Consider the following 26,732-nt stretch of genomic DNA (forward strand, 5'->3'; position numbering starts at 1 on the left):
TCTCACCGGTGGAACAGCTGCGCGCTCACGTGACGCAGCTCCACTTTCACATGTTTCTCTTCTCTCTGAACTCATCAACGAACTAGCTTAAACTCTCTTCAGTTTCCGCGACAATTATTTACAAAGTGAAATGTAAGTCTGAACTTATTTTAACCGCGCCCTGATTCAGTTAATTTGTTAAAAAAAACTAAAAACGCTAAACTACAATATTGGTTAATGAAGGCTAGCTAGCGATATGAGTTTGTTTTTCTTAATAAACAAATACGGTCATGCGGTGAAGAGTATTCAATGAAGTGGATATGGAGGAGGACACAGTAGAGGACCATCTTCTTCTGTACGCTAAAGAGGGCAATTTGACCCTGATCCAGAGCCTCCTTCAGTCGAGGATTAGCCAGAACATCTCTCTCAACATCAATTGTCGTTGTAAGTGAAAGATACCGTCATTATTAGCATGCACGTGCGTTCATACGCTGCTAATATTATGTTTTTATTTCAGTTAAATGGAAACCGTACTCTGGATGGACCCCTCTACATCTAACCTGTTTTCATGGACATAAAGATGCAGTGGAGGAATTAGTAAAGGTGCCTTGCTTATTCTAAATCTACACTGGCTGCTTCCTGGGTTCAAAATGATATTGGGAAACTTTGTTAATTTTGAGAAAAAAAATTAATAAATGAAAGGTGCATTATGTAACTTTTCTAGTAGAGGGTCTGCAACCTGATTGTTTCCATGGATATGTTATTGCTATATCTTGAAAGCCCTAAAGAATGGCATTAAACTTGTCTATATCCATGGAGACAAGCAGATGACACTACGAAGCAAAGGTACAGGTTATATCTGTGAAGAGGCAACCCCGCTCATAGTAAGAATGTATGTTTTTCAGGGAATTTTTGAGCATAAATACACCCATAGTTGTATAATATGGAATGTTCCACAGGGCATTAAACATATCTGCCTTGCATTTAATCAATTACAAGTGTTTTACAGCTCAGAAATACCTTGAAAAACATGAATTCGCATCATGTGCAGGCTTGCTTCTCCATAGACGTATTCATTAACTTGTGATTTCCAATTTTTTTTCCATATTTTCAAATAATCAAGACAAAGCAATATCTGGAGCCAAGCAGGTGGTGGACCCTCTAATGAAGTGTATTTCAGTTCTTCATGGGTAAACTTGAAAGATGTGTTCCTTAAACATAAGAGGCTTATAAGGATTACTATTTCTATTTTACCCTTGTTCCTTTCATTCATTTATTTTTACTCTTTGTTATCAGGAAAATCTCAGTTCAAACTAGAAAAGCACTCAGAGAGCGCAGACCTCCGCCAAGGACTATCCCCATTTTTTATGTAAATTGCAATAAAATCAGTCTTCTGGATCAGATCCGGATCAGCCTTTGGAATATGAAAGAGGATCCCATTGTCCATCCCTGAGTCAAATTTCATGGGGTTTGGTCAATAATTAACCGAGATATTGAGAAACAAAATTTTTGGCCCCATTTACCACAATGTTAACTAAAATTTCAAAGTGATCCAGAATCCAGGATTTCTTCCGGATCACCCCCAAAATGAAATCAGTTCTTCCTTTTCACATTTCCAACAAATCCTGAAAATTTCATCAAAATCGGTCCATAATTTTTTGAGTTGTGTTGCTAACAGACAAAAAACAAACAAACAAACAAACGCCGGCAAAAACATAACCTCCTTGGTGGAGGTAACTATCAAATTTATATTAGTTATTAGTTTTGCTGACCAAAGGAATGCAATTTCTGTCTTGGTTTTGATGCTTACTTTTTATCTCGTGTTTATTTAGTTTTAGCCAATGAAAATATTAAATTAACAAAACGATGACAAATTGTCTTTTACTCGACAAAATCAACAGTGGTAGAAAGCAATATGTTTACTGAATTTGAAATGAGCAATGTTTTGATTGGAGTATGCTAATCATAATCAATGATAATATAATCACACCATGTTATTGCAACCTCTGATGACTGAGCGATATTAAATCCGTGGGACATTTGTAGGCAGGGGCCGATGTGAATTTGCAAGACGATGCGGGTGACACAGCACTACACAAAGCCGCCTCCACTGGAAGAACGGTAAAAATGAAAAAGTGCAAGTGCTCTCTTTCTCTCTTTCTATCTCTATCTATTATTCTATCGCTCACACACTCTCTCTGCTGTGCTGATGTAACACTGCCTGCTTTCTAACTAATGTCTGTAGAAATTGCCGTCACCCAAATGTCACCTCACTTTTTCTTAAGTTTTATGGGTCCACTTCCACTCTGTTACTCACTTCACTTCCCCTCTAAAGGAGATTGTCTTGCTGTTGCTTCGCTATGATGCATGTGTCGACATTATCAATGGAACAGCCCAAGTCCCCAAAGATGTCACGGAGGATGATGAAATCGTTACAATGCTGGAGGGTATGATATGACGTTTGTAAACGTTTGCGTTGGCGTCTCATTATTGTGGATTGAATAAATGTTTTTGGGCTTTTGCAGCTGCAGAGAGACGGGAGGCAAGAAGACGGGAGAGGAAACTTCAGGAAGCAGCTCGAGAAGGAGACTTAGCCACTTTGTCCAAACTGGTTTGTGATGGAGACTCAGAGTTGTTAAAAGTGGAGGGAATGAGTAATATTAGTAAATAATGGGTTGCGTTTATTTATTTTTTTCATTTAGTAGTTGTACAGTACAACCACAACTGAACTTTAAACCCCTTGTCAAATCCATGGGTTTCAGGATTATGAAAAGTTAGGGCTGTCACTATGACTGTACTCAAAATATCAATACATTAATGTATCAGTACGGACTTCTTGGCACTTCGTGACACTTTTAAACAATGGTAATTCATTATAAATTGCAGAGTTATACAATTCACTACCTGCTAATAGATAAAAAAAAGTGACTTATTCATATGTTTTTACATTATGGTCATTGTGAACATGACATCCTAATATTTTATTCTACATAATCAAAATATACATTTAGTTCATTTAAAAGATTTTTTTTAGGGATGTATCATATTTGGACCCTGTATCTCGAGCCATATTGTATAATGACATACTTGGCAATAGGCAGTCCTAACTGTTACCATAGCAATTAACAATTCAAAACAAAATAATACATCTTTAGAATGACCAACCTTCCTCAAAAATGGCACCATATTTAATTGGAAGATGAATCCCATGAATACAGAAGACTCATGATGTCATGTTTAGAGAGCCCTTGCAGTTTTAGTGGTGAAATCCATCAAACCAAAGTGAGGAGATCTTAGAATAACCAGCTTGAGAACCAACAAGATAATTTTATATCAAGCAAATATATATTTTAAAATTGTACTTTCTGAATAATTAGTAGTAAATCAATTTGTTTACATCATGATGTAAGACTTAAAAAATTGCTACCTCAGATGTAATGATTCTTTTGTAACCATCATATATTGCAATTCTTCTTTTTAATAACCATTTAACTCTTTCACGCATTTCTTAAGCTCACTGGAAAGAACCATCCAAATATTCACTGCAGAGACTCAGTGGGGAACACGCCGTTACACTGTGCCGCCTACAGAGGGCAGAAGCAGTGCATAATAAAACTGCTTAAGTCTGGAGCCAAACCAACCATCAGAAACAGCAATGGTATGAATAAACCTATTACCTCACTTTACCTTATCTTAGCTTATTATTTTAGGTAATGCGTGCTAACGTGCATGTTTTAGCTCCTGTGTTCTGTCTGTTCCAGAGCAGACAGCTTTGGATGTGGCTTCCACTGATGAAATAAGACAGATATTAACAGCCTGTCAGCAAAAGGTAACTGAGTCCTCACATCTTTTTTGTGTAAACATGTCCTCACAGAACCCATGGGACTGCTGTTAAATTTGCACTTTAGCTGCAAGACACTGGGGAGCCTTCCTCATTATTTTGGTGATCCTCTGACCGCTGTTCTTGAAGCACTGAAACTAAATAAAATGAACACCTTTTGAGAAAATATAATTAGCTCCCCTCTCCTATAATATTTATCTATTTAACTTTTTGCTGTCTCATACCATTTTCTGTTAAGTTCAATTACAAGGCATGTTTTTTGTACTTTGTAATGAATAATTGTTGTTGGAAGTAGAACACAGAGATGTCTATGTGTAAGAGTAATGGCTATTTCTTTTGTGCAGGAAGTGAACAATGGTGTGCCAATGATTGAAGGCCCTCTTTGGAAGGTACCCAGATGTTGGAGTGTGTTCTTTCACATTGTAAACAAGCCTGGTGATGGAATTTTGTTCGGATATGAGGAGAAGACAACAGCAAAACAGTGTTATGATTTTTTTCTACCCAATGTTTTGTGTGCAAATAACGTGTTTGTGTTTTCTAATTATTACTGGGTTTGATGGGATAGTGCTGTGGTAAATATAGTTTTACATCAGTTATGAGGCAGTTTATGAAAAAAATTGCAAGAAAAGACAAAATACAAGACGTGGCAATGAGGAATACTTCTACCTACGTCATCTACACCAAAAATTTCATCCAAAATTCACGGACAATTCATGCTCAAGGAAGGCATTTTCCTGGCATGCTAAACCTTCATTAAACAAAATTAAGGTGTGGTCATTTATTTTTACCAGTTTAATCATAACTTGTGCAATTTCAACACATTTTGGCCCTGTTAACATTATGGTTGCTAGGTAACAGTTATGGAATAACCTATAGGCATGTCATGAACTAAGCAGAAAAAGGCTGTATTTTATAATATTCTGTTAATTCTGTTTTGGGGAAATGAGTAGACTAACCTGTCATGTACTTTTAAGTCCTCTGTGTTGCCTACCAGAGTTCCAGATTTATTGGATGGCGATTGCATTGGGTGGTAATTAGGGAGGGTACCTTATCCTGGTACCACACTCAGTAAGTTAATTGGATTAGCTTAATTATTTATACCAAAAAGAAAATATCCACATCTGTATATACTTTACATTGCTGTGTGCATTGGCTCATTACTTCAAATTTCCATCTGTCTTTTTTAGGGCAGATGCTAAAGCAGGTGTGCGGAAACAAGGCAGTGCGTCCCTATCACAAGCTTACTGTATGGTAAGAAAAGGGCATATGCTTTTTTCTGTTATTTAGAGTTAAACTATAACATGCATAGGTCATATGTTACATTTTTTCATTGTAAACAGCTATGATCTAAATTACAGGAATAGTTTAATTAAAGACATGGGTCCACTTTAAACCAAACATGTATGTATACATTTTTTAAATAATTGTAAATAAGTTCAGGACATTGTGTGGGGATAGGGGGTAGGTGAAAACGAAAATTTGCTGAGCCTCAAATGGAGAACCATACAGGATTATATTTAGAAATTCATTTTGAGATTTCTCATGCATGCATGCATCAGTTTAAATACAACTCTGAGTAAACTAATGATGAAGAAATACAATTCTAACATGCTTAAAAGTCTTAAAGTTGAATTTATGTAATATGTCCTCTTTAAATTAAAATTACTTGCTTATTTCTCTCTAGGTGAAACCATGGGATCATTGCTTCTTCATGCTCAGGTGTTTTGACGGCACTATTCTTAATTTCAAAGTCTCCCCAACAATACATTCAATCACAAAAAGAAAAGTGAGATCACCCACAGTACTTTCAGTGTTGTTCAGACTATTTTGGATCAACTTGATTAAGTATTGTGATTTTTGTGAATGTAGAAATGGTTAGAAGCCATAGATGCACATGCAGCGTTTGGCCATCAGCACAAGATTCAAGATCATGTGACAGACGAAGAGGAACTCAATGACCCAGCTGTGGCAAGCTTCGCCCAAGCTCTTCAGGTAGAGCATCACATTTGTGACAGCGGACTTTAACAAGGATAACACTGTTCATTGCTTCTTGTGTTTTTTCAGACTGCCAGTGCTTGCCAACAGAAACTGGAGAAGGAAGTGTCAATATTTTTGTCTTTGGTGAAAAATGTGCAAGATGGTGGTACGTGAATGAATTTGTCTACTTATCTTCGTATGACTAGTCATGAACTGTGGTATTTATTTATATTACTGTGGAATTATTATTATTAGTCTCTTTCTCAAACTAGACAAAATACAAATTAAATAGAATTCTCACCTCGCAGCAAGAAGGTTGTGGGTTCAATTTTCTCTATTTGTCATTATGCCCATATTGTACATTGACAAATTGCTAACTTATCTGCATGCTTTAGAAGGTAGGGAAAGTAACTATAGGAAACCTATGTAGATAAGGAAAAACATTCAAACTTCCAACAGACAGACATAGAATGGGGAATAGAACCCAGGACCCTCTTGCTGCAAGGCAAGAGAGCTAAGCATTCAGCTAGTATAAAGGTAAAGTTTGCATGCCCGGTGTGTGATCAGTGAAGGGTTGTGACTCTTGAGTTAAACCTTTTCCTCATTGTATCTTAAGTTACTGGGAGTGGAAGATGAACAGACTCCTCTTTTTGCAGCAATCGATCCATCCATTTCTCTGAAAGCCAAAGAGACCAGTGAGCTTTCAGCTGAAACCGCCGCTTCTCTACACCTGTGTCTGGAACTGCTGTCCAAACAAGAGGTTTGAATTCCAAAAATTATTGAAATAAATGACAACAGGTTAACTTTTTGCAAGTAACTGTTTCAAATTTAAATTTATTTTAATTTCTACTGCATCTTAAAAGTGTGATAACATATAATGAATTGTAGGGTCTAGTCACTGATGGAAACGATCTGGTTCAAAATTTGTGAACTTACTTTTTGGATAGTTCTCATAATATCCCCTCCTATTATGTACAACCAGACGTTCATATGCATCCTTCTAGCTTCCCCATGCTTTGTCTATGCCCTTGGGGAAAGCATTGGGACCGTGGAGTAATTATTGGCTGTAGCCTATAGCACGGACACCCAGGCACGATCCGGTTTTATGCTTAGCTCTGCATTCAGCCTCCAGACACACACGCGTGCACTCACACACATAGAATTAGGGAAAGGCACTGTGCATTGAGCGAGGGAACTCAAGCGCACGCATATTCACTGGCTCTGCTTCGGGAGGTACTCTGTCAGGGTGAAGGCACATGCTCGCAGACAGAAGACACACGTCCACAACATCAGGGACAAGACCGCCACACACAGAGGACAGTGACGCCAACATCAGGAGAGGTACCACAACTCCACTCTCTTCCAGAATCTTTGGCTTGTTTTGGACTTGGGAGGGCTGTAAGTTGCGGAGGGTAGTACAGTGTGAATTTGAATGCTAATGTGGGGTGGAAGTATTAGTAGTTGTGCGTTCTGATTGTCTGTCCTGTTAATCTAAGTGTTTAAAAATTGAATTTTTTGGTAAAGCATGAACTGGGGCTAGAGTAGGGCTGTGCATTTAATCAAATTTCAATCAAGACTGAGATTCTGTCATCTGTAATTCGTGAATAATAGGCTTGGATCTTTTTAACGGCGCAGTCTGCAGCAAATCTTCTATCAGTAAATCATAGTTTGGAGTTCACACTTTGAAAGTGTGTTTTTTTGGTTTTGTTTTAATTAGTTTTTATTACATGTCTACCTTATATTTTAGCATTTTTAGCAAGACATAATGAAATGAAAGCAAAAATTGTGAGTCATCATTATGAGTAAAAATTTATTGTCCCCAGCCCTAGTTTACTAGCTACTATAGTTTTTATTCTCTAAAAAATCACTGAACTCATTAATGTGCATTTTGTAATATCTTGTTAGTGATATGAAGGTATGTGTAGGCTGTGCAAGTAGTTAAATGTTTAGAATTAATCCAATTGCTTACAGATTGCAGTTATTGGCTTGGTCTACTGCCAATCATGTGTCACTTAAATGACTTTGGAGCTAAATTTGACGTTTATTAATGCTTCTGGAGTAGGCTTTTGTAGTTAATCTATGCTATGTTCTTGGCCCTTATTATTAAATAACCCATAATAAGCTATTTTCTGATCTACAGTAAGTTATACTGTTGTTTCCTCAATGCAAACATAGCTGGTTTTGTGTTTTGTTTCATTCACACAAATCCTGCATATTTCAGCTGAGTTCTCAAAATGGAACTACACTGTTCCACTTTCTGATGTCATGTGGTAATACAGGAAGTGCTCCACTGTGTTTTTAAACTCCATACACCTTCACTAGAATCATTTGGATGATTTCAGCCCCGAAATTGACAAGGTAACTGTTAACTTGAAAACTACCACTTCATGACATTACAAGGTGGAACAGAGCATTTTTATCTTTGGGGTTGTAGACGGAGTAATAATGCAGAATTACTGATATGTGTGAATGAAACAAAACACAACTGAGTATGTATTTCATGATGTAACAACATTATAACATGGATTAAAGATCATAAGAATCCACCCTGTGCAATATAGGATCTTTAAAAGCTTTTATTTATTTAGTTGATAACAATAAGATATATTATAACACTGAGAGTGATTCAGTCTAAGGAAAATGTATATTGTCAGTTTGAATACATACATTCAAATACAGTAGAATATCCTGTATATGCTCAAACAGTTCTAAATATATAGACACTAAGGACTTCCAGCTCATTAACCAATTGGGCCATGTTTACAGTGCATGTTATGACCTACCAAGTCATCTGGGAATGGGCAGATCTTTGCACCAAGCTAGTTTCACAAGTCATGGTGTTGTTTGGGAGAAAACTGCCACAGAAAAACGTGAAAACCCTTCATCTGGACTGACAGAAGGAAAAGCTGAAGTGTCTTAACAAGCTGCCAGACGTACCAGCCCAATCCTAAACCGCTGCCTCTACATTCACTAACGGGATTATATTTTCTGCAATGCTGAGTTTGACTCTAATAAGCTTTATGAAATCTAATCCTACAGTAACATTCTCTTAAATACACCGTATGTTTGTCTGTTAGGATCATAAAATAATGGTACACCAGTGTTCTTATCCTTTCATGTCCAAGCAGATGTGTACAAAAAAGGAGGATTGGAAGCTCAAAGGCTTTCTCGCCAATTACCGTATGCCGCCCGGGAGCAGAACAGTTGTAGGGTGACCCACTTGCACAGCTGCTAACCACACACACAATATGTAGAGTATAGCATGAGCATTATTATTAGCTTAGTTTCAGAATAGACATTTTTTAACATATTGCCTTGAAAGAAACTGCATTGGTTGTTCATTCATCCATCTGCCTGGGCTTGTGGCATGTTTTTGGACAGCACATTGAACACCTGTCGGGAAAATAAATCGAGGCTTACATTTCAGCCACTTAGCGGTGACAGCAGATAAGCAGATCTGTCTCCTGTGCTGCTGACAGCCGGGGAATGATAGTGCTTTGTGTTTGTGTGCTGTGGATGCTATCAAAGGCTACTAATGCTTTTCTGACCATCACCATTCAGCTGACCAATTTGTGAGAGTTTAGTTCCTCATCAAGCATAATATTGCAAAGAGTGGCTTGATGAACACGGCGCTGCCTGATAATGGCTGCGATTTACAGTATTAGGCAGTAAGTGAACATTTTGTTCTGTTAGGAGCAGAGAAAATTGAAGTTGGAGGACGAAAGCTAGTCTGATACTGAAGTTGTGGTGAAGTGTTCTGGGAGGATGGTGTTAACAGAGGCTTTGTTTACATGCACATCCAAAAATCTGATAAGACTTTTAACCCTAGTTATCTGATGTGAATAATCTGAGTTCATTTTGATTGTTCACACTGCACCTATTTTGACATGGAAAATTATGCAAAAAAGGGGGAAAACTAATGGAGCATAGACAAAAATGAAAGGGAAAATATTAAAGATTTATTTGTTGTTTAAAAATTCATTGTAGTTTGATTAACTGGCACTTGTTACCAGGTGTTTTTCATCAAATGTTGTGCATGTAAACACATTCCAAAAACAGATCTCATTATTGGGTTATCTGATTGTTTAGTTATCTGATTATTACTGGCCATGTAAATGCACATTATGCTCAGTAGGATAAGAGTTGTTACGCTTAAATGTATATATTACATACCAGAATAGTCTCTCTGTGCTTTTAAATCTCATTTTCATGGCAATCCAGGATCCAAAAGGGAATATATTGTTCATGTTTGTAGTGGTGGGGGAAACCATCGTAGCTGGAGGAAACCTACACACAGACACAGAGAGAACGTTCAAATCATAGTTTTTGTCTGTATTTATGCAACATCTAGCCATGCAGCAACAAAATCATAAGCAACTGTATATTCGCTGTCTGATGACTAATGTATCCAAGCATTTCAAAATGATAAAGTAAGAGCATTACTACAACAATTAACATTTTACAAAATGTTATTTCTTTTTAATGGAAAAATGCATATAACAGGAAGCTGAAACCCATGAATTGAATAAAGTGAAAGCTCGGCAGTTTGGGTGTGGGCCACCCAGCACCAGAGCAGTCCCAGAGCAGCACCAGAGCAGCCTGTCTTAGCCTAAAATAGCGCAGAGTTTGAGTCCTGGCGGAGGACGCGTCAAGAGCAGTGAAGCTGGCTACACAACACACTAGTTACACAACAAAGTATTCTGTTTCTGCTCAAGCTCCTATGCCAAATGACTGGAATCAACTGTAAGCACAAGCTCTATGTGTCCATGAGTTTCAGAATTATGAGAATTTTGTGCTGTTTCCTAAGTGAGTAACAATTTAAAACTAAATATTATCTCAATATGTCTTCACCAACTAAAAGTAAACCCTCAATATGTTGCTTATAACTGGAAGCTGAATCCCATGAATACACAGGCTCAGATGGCTATGTGCAACACTTAACAATTACATTACAGATTCCACAGATTCTGATTAGTGACATAAATTTGATGCATAAATCATATGTAAAAGAAGAAATTATAGATACAGTATTTAACTTACTGGAGGTGTCACATCACCTGCTTGATTTCATGAAAAAGTAAAAATCCAAAAAGAAACCATACATTGGAACATTTTCCAAAACCATGTTTTTGTTTTATTCTGTTTTTGTCTAAAAGCTACATACTGTGGCTTTATTATGACTTTTGATCTAACATTAAGTGCAGGGTAAAAGATCCCTACAATTAATGGGATGCTCTTTTTAAAACGGTAAATCAAATTCAGACTATCAATCAACTTAAGCTAATCAATATCACTAGAAAGGGCCAGTTCAGCAGTTTTCCAACACGCTGATCAGGTACAAAAACATTTTAGCAAATGCAAATACTTTTTGACCGCACACACACCCCTTTAAGCACTTTATTGCTGCAGTGGGGCAGAGGGCCAGGGACATTTGTAAAATATAATGCAGGATCCCAATAAGTTTCATCTAATACATAGTGGATGAAACCATGTATGCTATTTTAAATTACTTCAGGAAATTACTTTGTTCAGCTAAATGTAAATCAATATCATATATCAAATAAGCTGTCACATGCATTAACAGGAGGAAGACCTGCCCTATGGCTATGGCTGGTTTCCTGTGCTCTGGTCAGACTTTGGTAACAAATGCCCATAGGAAACAATGATCCAGCCTGTCCCTCTGTGTCCTTAGCTCAGGTTACTTCACAGTGATACTCAATCAGGCTGCACAGATCTGTCCCAGAGCAGGGTGTTTGATTCACAAGAAACTAGATCTGTAACGCCTGTCTGAACCATGGCCTGTGTCAAAACCATCAACACAGATACTCTCTAATACAACAAACTAATCAATAACTTTCAAGTTATAAATATATCAGTACTTTTATTCATTATTTGCATTATGTTTATTCCTGATGTCCTGCTCCAGGTGTGGAGCCTGAAGTTGGAGCAGGAGGAGGAGAAGAACAGAGCTCTGACTGAGGCGCTGCAGTCTCTCTCCTTTGAGAACCAAGAGCTAAAGGCGTGTGTACGTAGCAACAGGAAGTGGACAACCATCAGTGCCCTGACGGAGGATGACTTCTATGATGCTCTTTCAGGTCAGCGTGGCTCTAGCTAGGCTCATTAGGGAGCTCGAGTTACAGCTTGTTACATGTATATGGGTTCATCAAGGCCAAAAGGTGGGTGTCAGTGGTGGGTTTGAAGGTGCACAGCTCGGTCCTGAGATATTTAAGCTTGAAAATCAAATTGACCTCTGCACCAACTGTCAATAAGACAGTGAATAAGATTATACCATAACATTCATGTATCAAATTTAAAACTTGACTTTTGACTGACTCTCCCAAAACAATTTTCCAATGAAAGTTCTTTCATTGAGGCACAGTATTCTTTCCATTATATTTCATTTGAAGTTGTGCTTTCATATGATTTCATCATATTTGTGTCTTTAAGTCAGATGGAAAAAATACACAGTTCTGATGACTGTGCCACACTGTGTCATCTACACAAATTGGAATCATATTAATAGTGAAGAGTAAAAATTGCACTGCTCATGCTGATTTAATGGTCATTATACAGTAACTGCCTGGATGCTGTTTGTTATAACACAATACAGTTCTGCAGTAATTATGAGCAGGAGACTAGTTTGCACATGTTAGCATACTGTGCAGCAGTCTCTCCAAGGAGGCCTTACATTATTCATAGATAGCCCTTAGTTTCTTTTGGTCTGCCTCAATACTCCAGAGACAAAAACTCTGCTCTGCATTAATAGAATATGCTCCCATGTCCTGTATCTATACTGTATTTAAACCACTTGACCACTTGAGATTCAAGGTCCAGTGACCAATTCTACTTCTCTGTCCTTTTTTACACACTGAAAATATAAGTTGAGCCTGAGACACAAAGCATAGAAGATATCTAAACCTGGCTAGTATGTGCCTAAATAGATAACAAAATTTGATACTCAAATAGCATTGAAATTTGACTAAGCCACACTATAACTAATGTAAGCCTTTCGATTCCTTTAATTAGCCTAATTACCTTCTTATTACTATAACTTTGCATACTTTATTCCTGACTTCTACCCACAAAACATTTGAGTAGGAAGACTTTTGTTTTAGATTAATAAACTTGTGTGCCAGTTATTTGGACATTAATGATTATAATGAGCATCTGCATCCTCTCAGTGTGCACACAGCCATCATTGTCATCATCTCTCATTGCATTTGTCTAGGCCTGGTGTGTATGGGCGAGTGAGTGAGAGAGGGGAGGGAGGGGGAGCGTGCAGACTGCACAGTGCAAACAATGTCGGAGGAAATGAAGCCGGTGCGCAGGCCGCTCATTGGAACACAATCCTCAGGTGGGGGTTGTCTGGCAGCACAGGAACTCAACACAAGCGCTTATTTGCGAAGAGTATCCTGCCGGGACGTGGAGCTGTAGTAGCCTTCTGCCGCCCGCTCCAACCCGTACGCCATTGTTGTTTTTGGGCATGACCTGGCACCTGCCCCCCCTCTCCGTTCTTCCACAGAGTCGGACTCAGAGCTGTCGGTGAGCGGTTTCCTGTCTGTGGCCAGTCGCTCGTTTGAAGAGGACGAGGGGAGAGACGCCCCCCTTCTAAGCAGCAGCAGCAGCCTCCGCCATCCCAGCGCACTCTCGGGGCCTACCGGAATGTCAGGGGAGGGTAACCATGGCAACCCGGCAGACCAACACAATGGAATCAAGCAGCACAGGTGGGACAGCTTCTGTTGTGATCTCAGACTTGTTTACCCCGGCTGAATGGTGCCAAAAAGGAGGTGTACAGCTAGGCTTGTTATGAGAATCACTAGAATGATGTATTTTCCAGTACTCGAATACTGGCTTATGTGCATGTGTTTACACAAATTAGGTACAAATTGTCAGCGAGTAATCTCCTAATAGAACTACTACCTATTCTATTCTAGGGTTTCAGCTTGCTCTGTATAGGGAACATTTTGAGGTTTTGCATTGTTAATTGTTATGACAGTGGTGCAATTTTTTTCTTTGAAACCGATGGATATATGAGTTTCATTTATTGATTGATTCCTTTATTTCTAGTGGAAAAAATCTTCATTTATATCATCACATGTTCTAAAAAACAACAAATACTTTTCTACATTTCTCTGTCAAGTTTATATGGTGTAGTTTTAATATATATTTTTAACTGCAGAAGTATACTGCTTGTGGTTTTTAGACAATTTATAAAATACTTTGATTATAAGATTATTGTGTCAGATCCTGCACCCAATGTACTGACTTTTTAGTAACAATACTTTGTCTTAGCGTCAATACTTAAACATTACATACTTATACTTGTACGTGTACTACTACTTCGATTCAGACTTTCGAAGAGATGTCTGTATTTAGCAGTCACCTCTTCCTGAGCGCCGTGCATACTTGATTGATCACGTGACCAGTTGGCGTGCGGGTCTGGTGACAGGGTACAGGGCAACGGGCCTCTAAATGGTCGCTGTAAGAAGATATCTGCTTTCCACTCTGCTGCTTTGTTTTTGCACTCTGCTCTTTGGCTCTACTCCATAGAGACACAAACATATTTTATACAGTACATTCAGCTTCCAGGGCCATATTTTGTGGTTTGTACTGTTTGTGATGAATAGATACGCTTCCTAATTTGTGGGGATACTGATTTTGTGTTGGCTGTTCTTACTTAATTCAACAAGTGAATCATGAATATTGGATGAGGGAGCCGGAGCAGAGGCAGAGGTGCGTATGCAGTGGCCATTACAGATGTATGAGCTCTCTGTTTATCTGGGAGTCCTCCTGTCATTTAAATGTGCCCCGGCTTCAGCTCGCCATTGGCTCAGTTTAACCCTATCAAAACACTAAAAGCTCCCCATCTCGACCATTGCAATCTAAAGGTGTCCTGTGTAACTTTTCTGCTACCTCCTTGTTGTCATGGAGATTTGATTGTATTACCTATGCTGTTACATATCATGATATTAAACTTGTCTATCCGGTATTTATTCAGTTACAAGTGTCTTTATGGCTCACAAAATACAGATCTAACCTGTAATTTTTCCTGTTTGCATCACCCGCTTGTCTCCATGGAGATGGACAAGTTTAATGCTGTGTTATGTAACATTCCAGGCAAAGCGAAAATACTTCAGTGGAGAAAAGCAGATTGTGGACCCTTCCCCAGAAAAGTTACATAGTGCACCTTTATTAGTTATATCAAAAACATAATTAAGATTGTGAATTGAAAAAATAAAAATAAAAAATCCGGACGATGTCTGTGTAAAGACACTGACTTGACTTGATATAGTTATTAGATTAAATGGTGTGGTAGATCATAATGGATACAATTTATGACATTGTTTCATGCAGTCTGAGATAATTCCATCTTTCAAAAAAGTTAGATTAGAACTTCATTTGGAAGAAAATGGAATTAAATAAGATATAAATTATTAAGGCTGGTTGATATTGATTGACAGATGAACTGATGAATGCCTAAGCTCTTGCCAGTCTGTTAATGATAAATCCTATTCAAATAAGTAGAGTTGTCAGACTTATAGGTAATTAGATGCTAATCAGTACTGAATTAATACTGAAAATAGACACTCATTTAAACAATTATTATTAAACATTAACAGGACAAAATTTGAGCTTTAATAAACAGTTTTACTAGTTTGAAAAAGGCTCAAAATAAAAGACCTCACTTTAAGAAAGTACTATTATTTTAGGTATGAAAATTTCATTATATATATATATATATGTTTTTATCTTCATTTTGGTATCATAATCAGTATCAAGTATTGAGTCAATTCCTTGAGTTACTGAGTTTGGAATTTTAGTATCGTGACTAATAACACAGTTCATGTTTTGTTTAGTTTTAAGTATTGAATGTTAGTGATACTTCTAAAATTCAGCCTTCATTCTGTACAATTTTGAATTGCAAACCACTGCATATTATATCTTAGAAACGCTCCCAGAAATCTTGACCTTTCAATAACACAACACACTCACCACAACGTCCATTAGTTTTCATCTTGTGCATTTTCAGTCTGCTGATCTGAGAAAATAGCATCCAAGAAAACCATCCCGCTAAAGGTTATTAGAACACAAAATGGGTCAGACAGACAGCGCTCTCATACATCATAAGAGCAAACTCAGTATTCATAGTTATTTAGCCAAAATAACCACTCTCTGCTAAAGAGGGCCACCATCTGCTGCAGGCTCCACACTGTACAACATTGCACACTCGAGTTGTCAGCAAGTCTGCAGTGCAAGATGGTGCTGAGTCAAAAACACAGGCTAGCTTGTCTACAAAACAACATGTGCACTCAACCTTTTTATTTTAATTAATTCCTGTTTGTGTAATTTACAGAACAAGTTTACCGGCTCCCATGTTTTCCAGAAATGACGTCAGCATCTGGAGTATCTTGAAGAAATGTATTGGCATGGTAAGGACAAATAAAAAGCTTTAGTTTTTTTTTTTTTGTCATATGTATTATGACGCAATATTATACAAAATTGACTCCTGTGAGTTGTAAGCCATGTTAGAATGTTACCTCCTCAAAAACATACTTGGAGTTGTTTTGTTTCATTCACAAACATTGAGTAATCCTGCATTATTAGTCTGTGTACATCTCCAAAGCTCAAAATTTTCTGTTCCACCTTGTGATGTCATGAAGCAGTAGTTTTCAAGTTAACAGCTACCTTTTCTCTTTTGTTCAGTAGTAGACTAGCAATACAGACTTAAATCATCCAAATGATTCTAGTGAAGGTTATTGGAGTTTAAAAACACAGTGGAGCCCTTCCATTGTGTCCATATTACCACATGACATCACAAGGTGGGACAGAGTGTTTTCTGTCTGAGAGAAGAACACAGCCTAAATATGCAGTTTTTTTTTGTGATAAACATGTGTGAATGAAACAAAACAACGCAAAATACTTTCAGCTAATGCATATTACAAGTTTTCAATTGATTGAGTGGAGTGGTATTAGCCTCACTGAAGTCAATATACTGGAGTCCCTCAGGATCCTTGTCTTTAACTGCAGTGCCTGATTGGATTTAATTACGCTTATTAATTTTCTAATCCTAATTAATAGCAGTTCATTACTTACAGTTCCGTTAGCATGCAGGTCAGGATTAAATGGTGTCAGTTCAAGGCGCTGTACCTGATTTGTCATTAAAAACATGAAAAAATTGACTAGTTCATTTTAAAAGATTTGAGCATCCAAATTTTTAACCATTTCACTTTCACATTTTTTAGAGGCCAGAAGTCACAGTAATGCGAACAACAATACTAACTGCACGCTTTGTGATTCTCTTGCAGTAAAAGACTTTATAATTATATGCAGACAGCGGGTATATTTTGACCTCAAGAGCTGCTTATACAATATATAACTACTGGAGCAAGACACATTTTGCTCAAATACATCAAGTGCCTACCTTTTTACACTATACACAGACTATTTGTTTAAAAGGTCTTATCTCTCAACAGTTCAGGCTCTCATTTGAATTTGGTTAGTTTGAATCTTTTAAAACAGGGAAACCAATAAGGCAATAGGAAGTTACTCACTGCATTTGTTAAAACTGTTACTAACTGAAACACACCCTTACTTGCATCAATCTAACAAGTTAGTATGGCCCCTAACAGGTGAAGTTAAGCTGTTAAATGTTTAATCTTCAAAGTAAAAGAAGCTAGAAAATGACTATGAGTTGTGAGCCTTATCATTATTTGTTGGCACTGACTACATAAGTTTGCCAAATTAACACTATTTGGCCTTAAGTTCTTGACCAAACACGTAATAGTTGGCAAATAGTGGCACCACTTTCTGGGGCTACTGATAAAATAGTTAAATTTTTGTTCATTTGTGCTGACTGAGAGGACAGTGAGCTTGGTACCATTTTTTTTTCTCTATAGGTCATTAGAGATATGAAGATACTCATTTGAGCAGTTATCGATACAACAACAAAAAAGTCACATTTACAGGACAAAAATGAACAAGTACAGTATAAGACCACATAGACTAGCCCATGGACCACTATGGAACCTACCTGGATGACTGAGGGATTACATATAAGACCACACTGTAATATAAAAGAAAGTACAGTGATTTAATGTTGAGGATCACATTCTATTGTCTAATAAGTGTTTTTAAAGTATCATAGTGGTATTGCTATCAAGTTTATTCCTTAGTATCAAAATCGTGTTTTAAACATTTTGTATTGTGACAATACTGGTATAAATATTTCTGATTGTTTTCTTTTTCAGGAGTTGTCTAAAATTGCAATGCCTGTGATTTTCAATGAGCCCCTGAGCTTCCTGCAGCGGCTCACAGAGTACATGGAGCACACCCACCTCATCCACCGGGCCAACGCCGCCACAGACTCTGTCGAAAGGATGAAGGTACCAGCCCACTGTTTAGTGCCCTTAGAATTATAAACTTCTGTCTGCGTTCTGGGTAGGTCTGAGATAATGGGTTTTGTTCAAATTATTCCCTGGTTTAATGAGACGGTACCTGTGGTAAATATTTATCATAGTTTTACTTCAGTCACGTGGCAGTTTGTAGGAATAAAGTTAAAATGTATGGGAATTAGTAGTGAGTTCTAAAATTAAATACCACTACATATATCATCAATACAAAAAATTCCTTTGAAAATGCAGAAAATTTATTGGCAGTTTAAACCTTTTAGCAAAATAATATTGTGGTCATCTATTTGTATTACTCTAATCATAACAATTTTTTTATTATTAGTTTAAACTGGTACATTTTCAACCTGGTTAATAATTATGGAATTACCTGTATGTATGTCATACCTGGTGCCCATGTCCAATCAGGAAGTAAAATAATACAAAATTTAAAAACTTGAAAAAACTAGTCCAGATTTTTTTTCTAAAAGCCTAAGTATAATATGTTATGTTTTCTGGGTTTTTACATGGTTTTAACCAAAAATGACTAAACCCTACAAAATCGAACAGTGCACAGAAGATATTCAGGAACAAGAATGTATGAATCACTTAGTCAGGTCCAACCAAAACATCAGGTAGAACATTATAATTCTGAGGGGAACATTTGTACATGGAACAATATCATCATTACTAGTATCTGAATGAGCCTAATCTAATTCTACTCCATTGCTTGGTTGGGGGCAGTGTGTAGCAGCTTTTGCAGTGTCAGCTGTAGCATCGCAGTGGGAGAGGACCGGAAAGCCTTTCAACCCTCTCCTCGGTGAAACCTACGAGCTAATCAGGTGAGATGCTCCACTGAACAATACCTGCAGGGGGGAGCCATTCACAAATGCTCTGTGTTCATGTGTACAACTCTCTCTATAAATGATTCACTATGTCATTTTTCTGGTGTAGGGCTGATCTGTCACCTGCTTGTCGTCATGGAGATGTTATTGCTTATCCTTGGTTGTAATTATCCAAAGACTTATCATTTGAGATTCGTTGAAATTGTCCAAAATGTTAAACTTCTAAGCATCATTTTCTAATAATACTTTTGTCAGGATTGTTAAATTCACATTAACTAGCTGTTTTGAAGTATGAATAAATTATTTGAGTGATTTTCCAACTTCAGGGAACTAATCAGTATTTGATAAAAGAAAAGTATTGCTAATATTTAGGATCATGTTTCTAATTGCTCAAAAACCTCTTGGAATCACTGCCACTCAAAAACAACTTAGGTTAGTAGGGCTGTAGGCGACCAAAAAAAATGTAGTTGACTAAAAAGGGGGCGTAGCAAAAGCTCTTGAAACTATTGCATGTCTATGTATCTGACACCTGCTGGGGAGTTTGTACAAAAACAAGTATTTATCTAGAAAAAAAGGCAGATTAAACACCAACTCCCAGATCTTCAGCTAACTCACTCCATACCTTCTGCTTTCATATGTTGCCCCATATTAATCCTCATAATATAACCTGAATAAAACAGTATAATGAGTTGACTAATAGAAATTTTGGTTAACTCCATCAATTGACCGATTAAAGGCCTACAACCCTAGTCTTGTATTCACAACATCCACTCAGCTACAACAGAAAGTGAGTTTACCATAGATTTGATTTTGTAGGTTTGCCAATATTAAAAAGAGATGTTTTCTTGCCTAGTTGGTGCCACAGTATCAAAGCCTGTTCTTCTGTCTTGCAGGGAGGATTTGGGCTTCCGGTGGATGTCGGAGCAGGTGAGCCACCACCCTCCTGTCAGTGCCTTCCACGCAGAGGGCCTGAAGGAGGACTTTGTGTTCCACGGCTCCATCTACCCCAAGCTCAAGTTCTGGGGCAAAAGCATCGAGGCAGAGCCAAAAGGACTCATCACACTGGAACTGCCCAAGTGAGTGGACAGCTACTTAGTGTTTTTGCTTGTTTAGCCTTAAAGCATGACGACGTAATAGTGATGCAGACTTTGTAACTAACTATTTAACTATTTATTATGCTGTTTTCTGATCCATGTTATAATGTTGTTTCCTCATCAAAAACATACCTGGAGTTGTGTAATCCTGCATGTTTAGACTGAGATCTTCTCTCAATCAGAAAACACTCTATTCCACCTTGTGATGTCATGTGGTAATACAGGAAGTGTAACACTGTGTTTTAAATACACCTTCACTATAATCATTTCTGATAATTTCATCTGTGGAATCTCCAGTCTCAACTGAATTAAAGGTAAAACATAGCCATTAACTTGAAAACAACCGCTACATGACATCACAAGGTGGAGCAAAGAATTTTGAGCTTTGGAAATGTAGAGAGACTGATATTTAAAAGATTAAGATCAAACATGTTTGAATGAAACATGTTTTTGAGGAGTGAAGAATATTATAACGTGGATAAAAGCTCAAAAGAGTCAATTTAATATCCTTACTGTAACCCCTCGCCCTTTAATGAGGTAGTTATTATGAATAACATTTTTATAGAGGCCAATTAATGTGTATTTTTTATTAAACGTAACTATACTGTAGTTTCAGATGACAGCAAAACATAGACAAACACTATTTCATGAGTAAATAAAGTACAATGTTATCCATAGAGAAATCTGACACCCGCCTCATATCTAAGAGTATGACATCATCTCATTTTAAAATCTGAAAAACACCAATATTTAGAGATACTCAAAGCCTTTTGGTTGGTAAAAGAACAGTTAGATCTGTTCTGTTGAGTTGGAAATCACTTTAAGAGTTCATTTAAAAACTACTGTAACTTAATATTTAAAACATGCAGATTTGATCAAGAGGTTGTGATTTAATAATTATACTGTGCTGTGGAAAACCTGCTGTGGATATTACAAGCCTCAGCTATTATTTGAAATTCCACTTTTTTATATTTGAGCTCATTCAGCTTTTATTCATTTTTTTTTACTTAAATAGAAAATCCTGCAAGTACGTAGTATTGTTATGCTACTAAAAAAATCAAACTCTGTTTCAATTAGGGATGGGCATGATTAGTCGATTAATTGATCATTGATCATTAAGAATTTCATCCATTATGTTCATTTTAATCGACAAACCGTTTGTAGGTTGCTGTGCGTAGCGTGACCAAACAGGTCCGTACATGTCGGTCAGCCTGCAACGTACTGAAGTGCAAATGCGAATGATGTGCAACGATGACTTGTACAAGAAATTCCACGCTTTCCGGTCGGGACAAGTGTGAGTCCATGTGCACAGTGTACAAAGCAGCACATATGTTTCAGTGTCTAGTGGGAAAAGTTTTGCCAGGTGAGAGTCATGCAATGTCGAGGCCCCACCTCCCACCCCCCGTACGGTGTCCTGGTTTTGACAAACGCAGATATGGTCACACTAACCTGTATTCCACTGAGTCGTGTCTTTTAATCCGACAGAAGTTGAACTGCATCAGCGCACAAGAGCTGTATTTTTATCTTCGCTTAGTTTATGCAAAATAGCGATGTGGTTTTAAGTTTTGTTTCTGTGAGAGTTGCGCAAAACTGAATTAAACACATTATAATCTCAAACGGGCTGATGTGGCTCTAGAGTGATTACAGTTTATATGCCATAAAGTTGAATTTATTTATGCAGATTAGTAGTGCAGATAGTAATAATGATGATAATTTTTATATAAAAACGTTAATGATTAATCGATAATCGATCTTTAATTCTTCCAACGATCAATTAAGAAAATTTCATCGAATGCCCATCCCTAGTTTCAATACTAACAAACAGACGAATAGATAGACAATACAATGTGATTTTTAACATTAAATAATAGTATTTTCTTTTATATTACAATGTGGCGTATATGTAATCCCTCAGTTGTCCAGGTATGTTCCATAGTGGTCCATGGGTGTATACGACTCTGTGGTCTTATATTTGCTCTGATACAGCTACAGATCATTCTAAAGCTACTCAGCAAAGATTCACTTCTGTCCTGTGAATGTGACTTTTTTAGTATTGATATTATTGATGGCGATGCTAATTCGTATCGATTACTATCAGATTTTCAATACTTTTGACAACCCTACTACAAACCTCATTTACTTTACTTATATATATAAATATATAATAAATAAATAACTAATCCCTTTACATTTCTTTCTCATGCAGAATAAAAAATAACTACAATACTCCACATGTTTTTTTTTTGTTTATGTAGTTCATTGCCTCGTATTGTTTGACCACCAATGCCATTTGTCTTTCCAGGTACAATGAAGCATACACCTGGACCAACCCCACCTGCTGTGTCCATAACATTATCGTGGGTCAGCTGTGGATCGAGCAGTACGGCAGCGTGGAAGTCATCAATCACAAGTAATACACCATTGTCTCCTCTTTCCATTGTCTCATCTCGCCATCGTCTCGTGGCCGTTTATTGTGAATGCATGCCCCACTCTCCCCTCCCACTCCCACTTCCATATGCCTTTCTACTGAGCCTCGAGCTGCTTTGAGATTCACTGTACGCACTGATCTCAGGAGCAAAACTGGGACAGCTTCCATTAGAAAGCAGAGAATGAGAGGAGTAATTAATGTTTGAGAGGGTGCGCTGGAGAGGGAGTGGTGAAAGAGAATGAGTAAACACTGTGCTGCTGTATTTCCAGGACTGGAGAGAGGTGCAGCATGATGTTCAGACCCTGTGGCCTCTTTGGAAAAGAACTGCATAAAGTGGAGGGCTACATCTTAGATAAAAGGTATCAGGAGTTGGCCGACAATTTTTGATTCAGTGTACTTGGTCTTATTAAAAGCAAATAAAAATGGCTTTCTGTATACCTTTCCTGAACATAAACAATATAGACTTTCAAAAACGTGCTGCATGATTTTTATCAGGTAAAAACTGAAACAGAACAAATGTAAAACAGAACTACTTTAAATGGTTTACAGTGGTCCACAATTATTCCTCACTTACCTTATGCATTTACAGCATCCTAATTATTCACTGTGATGAGTTTATAAGCACTTTTTACAAGTTTCAGAAACCAGAGTGGAGTTTACCCTCACATTAACACCAACTAGCATGCAAACCATGTACTTACTGATTATACAGGGAGTACAGGGCCTTTAATTGCCATTTCACACAAAAAATGTCATCATTGATGCTGATTAGAAATGACTGAATTTTGGCTGAAACTTAAATTTAATTACTTGCACAGCCCTATGAGATACTCATCCAACAGTCGATTTGGCTCAAGATTTATATGCGGCAGTGGCTTGCATAATGCCCTTTTTTAATGGAAAGGTAATATTATGCAGTGTTCTTTCTACAAATGGTGACTTTTACAACACACAGCATGAAGCAAAGGGGGTTTTACTGAACTTAGAACAAAGAGTCAGGTACAGGGCCTTCCTCTGATCAGAACAATACTCTGGAAAAGGGCTGTAAAGCCATGTGGCAGTGTAACTCACAACCGTTTGTTTTCAGCAAAAAGAAGCTCTGTGCGATCTACGGCAAATGGACTGAGTGTCTGTACACGGTCGACTCGGCTGCATTTGAGGCGCACAAAAAGAGTGATAAAAAGAATTCAGATGACAAAAAGGGAAACAAACAGGTAAAGCTCGGTGCAGTGAGTAACTCCTGGTTAACAAGTGTTTACTGAGCTGTTTTATGAGACTTCAGGTATGTTTAAAAAAAATAGATAACCAAAGACATCCATATGAAGGGTTATTTTTCCAATAATGACATTCTGTTTTGGATTAGGTTCATGTTCAAATGTGGTACAAAATGTAAATTAACTTTAAAATGAACCTAAAAAAATGCAGACTCTTGTTGAAAAGTGCCTCTTTTGCAACTTTTAAAATTATTTACTTTTGGATTATATTGTCAAAGTTGCACTTTTACATATCTCCAAATAATGTAGTAACTTTTTTTTATGATTTTGCACACACTTACATGCCCACCTCCATTCATAACCAAATTCAAACATACAATTTATCAAGTACACTAAAATGAAAAATATATATACGTCAAGATTGTTTTAGCCCAAAAACGCACACTCATATTTACATAATATAACCTGTAGGGGACAATTACAATTACAATTACAATACAATTTTTAATTTTATACCAGTACTAGGACTTGTTTTTTTCTGGGAGAACTTAAGATGCCAATACAATGCCAACACAGTATGTAAATTCATAGAGAAAAGTACATTAAGAATATCAAGTACTACAGTGTTACGAAAAATAACTGTGCCTGGTTCCTGTGGACAGAGCAATGTGGATGAGGAGCCTGAGGAAATGCCACCCCCTGAGGCAGAGACTGTGCAGGTCATCCCCGGCAGCGAACTCATCTGGAAAATAACACCACGACCAGAGAACTCTTCAAAGGTACAAGGCAGAAATTTTAAATCACATTGAATTTGTCACTGAGAAAGATCACACTGTAATTTGAAATGGTGCTTGTGCTTTTCCCTGGCAGTACTATGCGTTCTCCACATTCGCCATGCAGCTGAACGAGCTGGAGAAAAGCATGGAGGGAGTCATACCCCCCACGGACAGCAGACTCAGGCCTGACATCAGAGCCATGGAGAACGGAGATATAGGTAAGAGTGATCATCCAGATTTACCCTCTACTCCAACAATTCCACTTGACCTTTATTTCATCATAAATGTGTTTTTTTGTTGTTGTTTTTTCAGATCTGGCAAGTGCAGAGAAGAAACGACTTGAAGAAAAACAGAGAATGGCTCGGAAAAATCGATCAAAGTCTTCAGAGGAGTGGAAGAACAGGTTTGTGGCTGTATTATAACATGGAAGCTCAAGTGTAGAATAGCATACTAACTACTTTTATGTTATGCTGTGTATGTCTTTACTCTCATCTTTATTGTCACTGAGAAGAAATGGGGCCCTAGGACCAAGGTTTGATTGGATTTCAGCTTTGTTTTGTGTTTGCTCTGCTGATGTGCTGCACTACACTACCCCCTATAGGCCAAAGTTCATTACAACATGTGAGATGTCAGTATGATGTTTTGAAGTATAACCAGCTTAAAGAACTCTTACTGTTTTAAAAAAAAATATACAATCATAACTGAACCTGAGTTTTCAGCCCAAGTGAGAACACATTTATATTTTTCTCAGTATAAAGACAGAACATGCCTAACGTGAAAGCTCAAAACCTCCAGAATTTCCTCAGTGACCTGCAGAGGCTGCACTAGCACTGACTCATGATTGGCTGCAAGGGCTGGGGTTTAGGTAATGAGAATTCAGATCAGAGAGTCATTTTAGCTTTAAACCAACTGAATTTCAGTATTGAATCTGGCAAACCAAATGAAAGACTTGTGTGAGGCTGATTCTGTTTTATGATAATATAAGCGTCTGGAGAATCAAAACACCAAATTAAAACATACATAAATGAGCCATCAAGACCAGTTTGTAACTAAGAATACATCAGCATTAGAATTGTTCAGTAAAAGCTGTGTTTGATGTCTACCTTGTATCTGGGGACACAGACAGGTCAGGTTTATAAATTTAAAATCAGTACATACTGTTCCTTTAACACTTTGGGTGTGTTGTTCCTGCTGCTTTCTTTTTTGTTGATACAGAATGTTCACCAGCTGTCTGTTTTGCAGGTGGTTCCAGCAAGGATCCAACCCTCACAACAAAGCTCAGGACTGGCTCTACTTAAAAGGCTACTGGGACCGGAACTACTCCCAGCTACCAGACATCTACTAACGGAGGGCACATCACACTGCTGCCTGGACTGCTAATAATGGCAGGATTTGTAACAAGAAAAAAAGATCAGTATGTGGTTTGGGGGAAGCTGAATAAGAAGAAACACAAACGCTTAATGCGATCTGTGAAATATAAAGCACAAACTTACGGCTGTCGGGCACTTATAAATATATATACTATGAAGATACTAAAATGTACTGTAGCCGTTATTTGAAATATTATATTGTTGGGAGTGTTCACAATTCTCGTTTTGTTTGACTTTAGTCCAGGCTGTACTTTACCCAAGCTTTAAGAGTGAGCATGATGCGATGGTCTGTTATTTCATGTATGTAGCTCTGATACCACTACACACAGAGTAGTGAAAAGTGATGACTTCTAATATATTTGCCTTTAACATATCTTGTTGTATAGATAATCAACTTACTGAATGTGCTGTCAGGTCAACTGCACAAGCCAATGAGCTAGTCCTGTTTTATATACAATTGTAATAAAGTAGCTAGATGTAAGAAATTAAATTGGATTCTAAATTATGTACAGAGAATAACTGGTTTGTACACAATCTAGTCTTTTTTTGTCTGTAGCTGCTCTTACAGGTTTGGGATTGTGTGTGAAGGTCTTGCCATATTTGAATACATTCCTGGTGTTCTATGCATCGATGTTTAGAGATGTATAAGATTACTGCATGTGCACCACCGTTATAACTATGCAAGCCTTACCTCTTCTCATCATGCACTGAAGATCTTTTGGTTTTGTGAATAGCTGCTGTTATAATGGTTTGGTAATTTATCAGAATTTCTATTGTAAAATAAAAGCTTATGGACTGAATTAAGGTGTTTTTACTTGGAAT

The 26,732-nt window shown here is 37.5% G+C and overlaps 1 protein-coding gene across 2 annotated transcripts; it reads left to right on the plus strand.

Annotated features, from left to right (window-relative positions):
* Positions 1–26,710, plus strand: LOC110157463 (oxysterol-binding protein-related protein 1-like). Of its 2 annotated transcripts, XM_055151699.1 has the most exons (28): positions 1–423; positions 497–582; positions 2,026–2,100; positions 2,315–2,426; positions 2,505–2,590; positions 3,493–3,637; positions 3,741–3,808; positions 4,165–4,209; positions 4,815–4,888; positions 5,008–5,071; positions 5,505–5,606; positions 5,690–5,812; positions 5,885–5,963; positions 6,454–6,557; positions 11,724–11,892; positions 13,320–13,521; positions 16,152–16,227; positions 18,046–18,180; positions 18,928–19,025; positions 19,922–20,104; positions 22,425–22,532; positions 22,820–22,909; positions 23,638–23,764; positions 24,427–24,543; positions 24,635–24,758; positions 24,853–24,943; positions 25,052–25,072; positions 25,783–26,710. In XM_055151699.1, the coding sequence occupies exons 1-28, from the start codon at positions 300–302 to the stop codon at positions 25,883–25,885; spliced, it is 2,931 nt and encodes a 976-aa protein (XP_055007674.1). In that variant the 5' UTR covers positions 1–299; the 3' UTR covers positions 25,886–26,710. The 2 variants fall into 2 exon arrangements, with proteins under 2 accessions (XP_055007674.1, XP_020777470.1); XM_020921811.2 differs by lacking the exon at positions 25,052–25,072 and having other exon boundaries at positions 2–423.
* Positions 26,711–26,732: the final 22 nt, after the last annotated feature.

The sequence above is a fragment of the Boleophthalmus pectinirostris genome, unplaced genomic scaffold, assembly GCF_026225935.1.
Source record: "Boleophthalmus pectinirostris isolate CB_2022bp ecotype Guang Dong unplaced genomic scaffold, ASM2622593v1 HiC_scaffold_16, whole genome shotgun sequence".
Classification (NCBI taxonomy): Eukaryota; Metazoa; Chordata; class Actinopteri; order Gobiiformes; family Gobiidae; genus Boleophthalmus; species Boleophthalmus pectinirostris.

Bases quoted from the DNA above. Each gene is read 5' to 3' on its own strand.
- LOC110157463 (XM_055151699.1), top strand. From the start codon at position 300: ATGGAGGAGGACACAGTAGAGGACCATCTTCTTCTGTACGCTAAAGAG. The intron at 2,427-2,504 runs GTATGATATGAC...GGGCTTTTGCAG, and splicing joins AATCGTTACAATGCTGGAGG to CTGCAGAGAGACGGGAGGCA. The intron at 24,544-24,634 runs GTACAAGGCAGA...TTTCCCTGGCAG, and splicing joins GACCAGAGAACTCTTCAAAG to TACTATGCGTTCTCCACATT.